At 35.0% G+C, this 6,521-nt stretch overlaps 1 protein-coding gene across 1 annotated transcript in view; it reads right to left on the minus strand.

Moving 5' to 3' along the window:
- LOC111393597 (uncharacterized protein At3g49140) overlaps window positions 1-6,439 on the minus strand; it is a 12,958-nt gene extending 6,519 nt beyond the window's left edge. The window contains exons 1-8 of the mRNA XM_023019207.1: window positions 6,434-6,439; window positions 6,122-6,155; window positions 4,921-5,044; window positions 3,435-3,666; window positions 3,163-3,265; window positions 3,001-3,065; window positions 2,471-2,590; window positions 2,274-2,372 (exon numbers count right to left, since the gene is read on the minus strand). Coding sequence (XP_022874975.1) covers window positions 2,274-2,372; window positions 2,471-2,575 — 204 coding nt within the window. The 5' untranslated portion in view covers window positions 2,576-2,590; window positions 3,001-3,065; window positions 3,163-3,265; ... (2 more) ...; window positions 6,122-6,155; window positions 6,434-6,439. The remainder of the gene's footprint in view (window positions 1-2,273; window positions 2,373-2,470; window positions 2,591-3,000; window positions 3,066-3,162; window positions 3,266-3,434; window positions 3,667-4,920; window positions 5,045-6,121; window positions 6,156-6,433) is intronic.
- Between the last annotated feature and the right edge of the window lie 82 nt (window positions 6,440-6,521).

Consider the following 6,521-nt stretch of genomic DNA (forward strand, 5'->3'; position numbering starts at 1 on the left):
AGTTATTGGGTTTGTATTATTGGTTTGGTCCAAGCCCATCATTGGTAAGGTTATGCTTTTACTATTTATATGATTTTCAGTTGTAATTTCAGTAGACGATGATAAATTAGAATTGAAATATTGTTTGGCGTGCAGCCGTTTTCTCCCTCCCCTCTCTTCCCCTGGTTTCTTCTCCTCTTATCCCTTCTCTCTGTTTCTCCTTCCCGTTCCTTCTTCTTCTCCCCTAGTCTCTCAACTTCTTCCTGGCTACTTCTTCTTATTGGAATCCAATCTATCCTACATCAATATCTCTTTAGAAATATGCATCCACAGAACATATTATTTTCTTTCACAATGAATAAAGCCATATGTCAGAGCATCTTACAAGAAAGAGTCAAAAGGATGTCTAGACCCTGGAAGTTCTTACATGTTTCAGATAAAATATTAGCTGGAATTATAATAGTAAAACTCGATGTCCTATAGATATACAAACATTTTAGACGTTTTCTTCTAATTGATTTACAAGTAACACATCAAATTCCATGAGATGGCATGTTTAGAAACGTATAATAACTAGACTTTATTCTATAAATTACTTTCGACCGAATACATATATACAACATAATGAGAACCAAAAGTAATGTTGGAAACCTAAGCTCTGCTGAAATGACAGGAAACATGAAGGCCACATAATGGCTCATGATGGGCAGTTTTGCTACAATCTCAAAATAAACAGTTGACAGATAAAATTATTAATTTACACATTTAAGAAATAATAGGTTAATAAAACAGTATTCATTAACCACCATTGTTTTTAAAGATAACCTGTAGTCTTTTCATCTTCCCCCCGGTAGTCAATTTAGACCCTTCTAGTATGCAATATTGGCATACGACCAGAAGTTTATTTTTCAAGTTCTCTTTCTCACCAACTCCTCTGCCATTATCCTATACATGTCAACAGACTCATAGCTTTTTTCATTTCAGTTCAAAAGATAAATCCCACTTTGCTCCCAAGATACACTGATCCATCTTGATTCACTACTAGTAATGATTTGCAGATTACTATAACTTCTATGCTGTCATGCAAAACGTATCCAACTCCCACACTGCAAACATGAACTGAGCTATTTTTCTCTCATTTTCTTTTGTAACTTTATCAAGACCATTCCAGAACAATTCAAAATGGTAATCCAACACCGTTCCACCATTGGACTTGACTATTAATAGTTATTGGCATAACCTATCTACTCTAAATTATCGAAAAAATACCTACCTCCAATACCATAAACAACCATCAAAGCCAGGATCTTTCTGTTGCATAATACTTTTGTTGACCATCTCATGGCAAATATGTTTTGATAACAACAATGTTCCATAATTTCAATTCTCATTGGAAAAGGAAGCTTCAAGCTCATATTGATCATGGGTTGCCAAGGGCAGGAGATGCTAATAAGAGGTATGCTCATCCAGAGAATAATTCACTACTGTAGTACTGTTTGCTACTCAAATTCTCCAATTGGTTTACTTAGTTGATTGGTTTTGATTTTAATAGGACCATTCACCATAGCCATGCACATTAGTCCTAGGACAACCAAAAAAAAAAAAAAAAACCCATGCTTATATATGTAGCCTGACGGCAGCCAAACAGGCTTCTATACCTCAGTGCATTATTGCAACCTATGATAATTGAAAGCTTCAAATTCTTATATATTGGTTGATGATTATTTAGATTTAAAGAGTTAGAATTTGCCAACCCGAAAAAAGTAGCAAGTTCGCAGTCAACATCCATGGAGACTCAATAGCCCAAATTCTATTATCGAACTTCCAATTCAAAGATGAAAAAATGTCAACTCTAATTGGATTTCGCAGGCACCAAATCATCCTTAGAGCTAAATGACCTAGTGTATGTGACCTTTCTTTCAACCTCAACTTCCTATATTTGAATGAAGTCTGCCTTCGATCTATGCATGTGGCTTTGACCGAGTAGTTAACAAATAAGCATGATTAGCTTGTATTCTATATAAGTTTCTTCTCCCGGCTTCATCTGCACCCCTACCCACACAGAAAATCATTTTGCATATTGTTCTCTTTCTACTAATTTAAGAGTATTCACTGATTTCAAGGGTTCGTCCTACTGGAGCAAGAATTTTTAAGGTCGTTTATGTGTAACTCATAGTTGAAACAGACATTTTAAATCAAAGCAGCGAAAATCACCACTAATTCTCTGTTTTTTAATTCCAAATGGCCTCACAAAATAACTACCTAGTAAAAGAACTAAAAGGAGCAATATACACCTCTGTCAAGCACTTGGTGAAATAGACTGGATGGATCCAGGATGAATTTTCCGGCATTCCCCAATCAACTCGGGCATCAGACGTTTCAGAATACTCAACCTGATAGAATGAAAGGCCATAAAATGTAAGTTAAAATGGAAACTGATAGTCTAGAGTAAGATCAACAGATGAAGAATGGTAAAACAATATTTGCTCACTTTGAAGTCATCATCATCGAAAAGAATATCATCATTGAAGTCGGCCTCCAAACTTTTGTCATCAAATACATCTATCTTTCTGTTCTCGTATTGCAAAAGATCCATCCCAATCAGTACATTCTAACGACATGCAAGTGATACCAATTGTCACCTCATATTTCATATAGAACTATACAGTTCAAAGAACACAAAATGATATCTTTATTATGAAATTTAATATACAGTTGGTATCAAGAGGCAGGTGGGACAACATTCTACATGATCTTTAGTCTATTTGTTTGCAGTAGATGAACACCGAAAAAATAGTAATGGTTTGTCTTGTCCGGATAAGCATTGCTCCAAACAACATTTGACAGAAAAATCCTCTCTTGTTTCCTCAAGTATTAAGTTAGATCACTACTTTCTATTAAAATTAGCAGGTTAAAATATACTTATACTAAACCTTTAAAGTTATCACAGTAGGAAAGTGACCAATGAACTACATTTTTCAGACAAAAGGAAGTAGGTAATCATCAAGATTAATTCCTTACCACAGGGTTACTTGTTTCTCGATATTGCAGGATGTTTTCACCATCAAAAATTTCAAAAAAAATATCTGAAATAAATAGAAAAATGTGATCAAGATTAAAACATTGATAACTTTATGTCACAAGCAAAATTATGATGAATACAAAAGGAGAGAGAATCCAAACCTCCAAACTCATCTATAACATATTCAAATTCAGCCCACGAGATATGTTCATGTGGTTCACAGTGCACAATACCAGGGAATATCAACAAAGCAGTGCTGTTAGCCTAGGAGAAAACAGGTTCAGGTCATGTACCCAGGCAAAGGAAAAGGACAGATTATCCTAACTACATAGATCAAGCACAACAACATATCTCAACTAATGAACTATTTTAGAATTTGGCTAGAAAATTGGATTTTGTATTTAAAATATACAATTTATGGAAAGGGTAAAACCTCCACAGCAGTCCTTGCTATTTCAGCAGAGGTGAGCCTTTTATCCCGAACTCGTCTGCAATCTCTCAGTTCTTCAAGAGGGTGATAACCTTTATTAGCAACATAATTAGAGGAATCCGGAACGGAATCTGAATAATCAGCAGCAACAGAAACTCGTGAAATTGAACTATCATGTCCTATAGGGAACCAGTTGAATAGTGTCGCTCCAAAGAATGCATTTTCGCATCTGAAACTTCATGCAGAGGAATGACAATTATTTCATTGATGGTCCAATTTCAAAAGGAACAACTGAAGAAGAGCGACTAAAAAAAGAATAAAGAAAGAAAGAAGAATAAGGGACTTCAAGCTATTGTTGGATAGTAGAAAAGGGACAGAAAATGAGCAAAAACCATCTACTTTTTCTAATCCTCATGTATGGTTGGAAGGAAAGTCGCACCTACTAGCAAGAAAAATTGTGCTCCCACAAAAAGAGCAGGGATTCATGGGGAGGGAGAGCTATTCTTATATTCTTAGTTCAAACAATACAGGAGCAAAAAGTGTTTTTATTTTTATTTTTTTATCTTTTAATTTGTTTCACTGAACCTCTCGTGGGGTGTAATTGTCACTCAAATGGAGCTCTAATGCATGATATGCTGTTCAAACAAGTCACAACTGTTTTATGATTGATAGTCCCCTCTCAAACCCCTGTTCTCCTTTCTTCCCCACCCTGACCCCCGCAAGAAAAAGAAAACATATGCTTCCTTCTCTTTTGTGAAAGAAAATAAGGTTGCTAGGGATCTAAATATATTGGGTCTTCCAATAGATATATCAATGGACTGAATGAAATGGCAAAAAAGGATTCACGTAGTAAACTTTAAATTTATTGGGAATACAGCTAATACATTGGCAAGAGGCATAAAGAGAGAAGCATAAAATCAAGTGCATAGAGAGAGAAGATGGAGGAGGACTAATCATTTCCCCAATCATTGGTCACTAAACCTGGCAGTAATTGAGCTGAAGCAATCCCTTGCTCAGACCACACACAAATATATAGGATTTCTATCAGTTACTAGTATTTGTAACGTATAGAACCAATTTAAGTGATTGAATATAAAAATTTGTGCTGCTTCCATTAGCAAAACTACATATCTTCAGCATGAAAAGGGAAGAAAATTATCAATAGCGCTTAGAGAAACCCCGTACAATCTTCTCTTTCCACGTGGCAAGTGAAGAATTTTTGAAGTGTAATCACCATACACACACAAATATATAGGATTTCTATCAGTTACTAGTATTTGTAACGTATAGAACCAATTTAAGTGATTGAATATAAAAATTTGAGCTGCTTCCATTAGCAAAACTACATATCTTCAGCATGAAAAGGGAAGAAAATTATCAATAGCGCTTAGAGAAACCCCGTACAATCTTCTCTTTCCACGTGGCAAGTGAAGAATTTTTGAAGTGTAATCACCATATGTGTAGAAATTCACAAGTAGCAAAGTTGTACCTCAAAGCTGAATGCTCAGAAACTTTTTGAAGCTCGAATGATGGTTTAATCCAACTGGCGGGGACTCCATATGATGTAGAACAACTAAATGGTATGGATTGACAAATATGGCAGTGGAAAGGACCTGAACCACATAGCAAAAGAGAAGACAAATGAGAAAAAGAAGAGAAAAGAGACAAGAACCATAGAGAAGCGAAAAATTCACAGTGGTATCTGAATCTTTAATCTGAATGTTTATCGTCTATCGACACATAAGCAGTCCCATTCTATCTGTATATGAGACTACATTGAGTGATAAGTACATCATACAAAAACCATTAGGCCAATAAAAATCAAATCGTTCTCTAAAGTATGTGCTGGACACACTACACCATTTCATATAAGAAGCAGATTGATTTTAAAGCATAAAGACGGAAGTGCTTATGAACGATAACAGAAGTGAATGTTGGAGTGTCTCGTGTCATGAAAAAATAAAATATTTCGTAAAGATAAAAAAAATCAATAACTAAAGATTAATTGACCATAGCTCACAAGCTTTCCAAAATGAAATAAAAATATTGGACTAGCTTCTAGAAAGAAATGAAAAAATTGAGCAGCAGGAAACACCATATACCACCCAACATTCCAAACCACACCTGTGCTAATCAAGTTTCAAAGTAACAAAACCACCATTACTCTCAGAACCCTTCACAAACACGGGCGCATAAAGCTCAACGAGAACATACCCATAAACAAAATAATGTTTAACCTTGTTACAGGTTTTGTTTCCAAAGTAGATAGCCATAAAGTTGGTGTGGACGCATTCAGGAATTTGAACACATTTAGAAACACGGAATTGTAACTTTATTGATGCTTAAGGTTAGTATAAAAATTTAAAAGTTGTAGACCAAATAATAGGACACACAACTTCAAAGTTCTACTTATTCTATGAACAAAGAAAAGTAAAAATTATGTCAACCAGTTGGCAAAATCATAATTTGGGTTCTGAAAAAGCCAACAAGTTGTCATTTTCAAAATTGACATTTTCTAACTAAAGAATGGCTTTCTTCATCAAAAAAGAATATCTTACATGCTAAATGCCCCTGCAAGATGGTGTAAATGTGTTCATTGAGTTTTGATCAGATTGAATTGTTCATTTGAGGGCTCTGATACAATAACAACACTAAAGGTTTCATCTAAAAGGGTAGAGCTAAATCTTAACTAGAGTAGCAGGCCTTATCTCTTATGACATTGCACTGCAAAATTAGAAGAAGAACAAAAGAAAGAAAAATGTGAGAAACCGAGCAGTCATTGTACCAATAAATAAATCGGAAATTAGTAGAGAAAACTGTGAAAGTTGACGGATTAAATTCAAATAAGAACGCATGATTGAACAGGAAAAAGAAATTAGAATAACCACGGTAAGACTGGAACAGAAAGAATGTGTACGATTAGGCCACTCATTGGAATTGCAAACACAACACAAGCACAGTAAAGAAGAAAAGGGCAGAGCCACTGATCTCGACCAACTTACCGTTGATCAAGATCATTCTTAACAAGATTAAATTGATCGTTTTATTCACAAAACAGATTATCGTAGTTACTCTCCAAAAATCCACCGC

This window comes from Olea europaea, chromosome 4, assembly GCF_002742605.1.
Source record: "Olea europaea var. sylvestris chromosome 4, O_europaea_v1, whole genome shotgun sequence".
Classification (NCBI taxonomy): Eukaryota; Viridiplantae; Streptophyta; class Magnoliopsida; order Lamiales; family Oleaceae; genus Olea; species Olea europaea.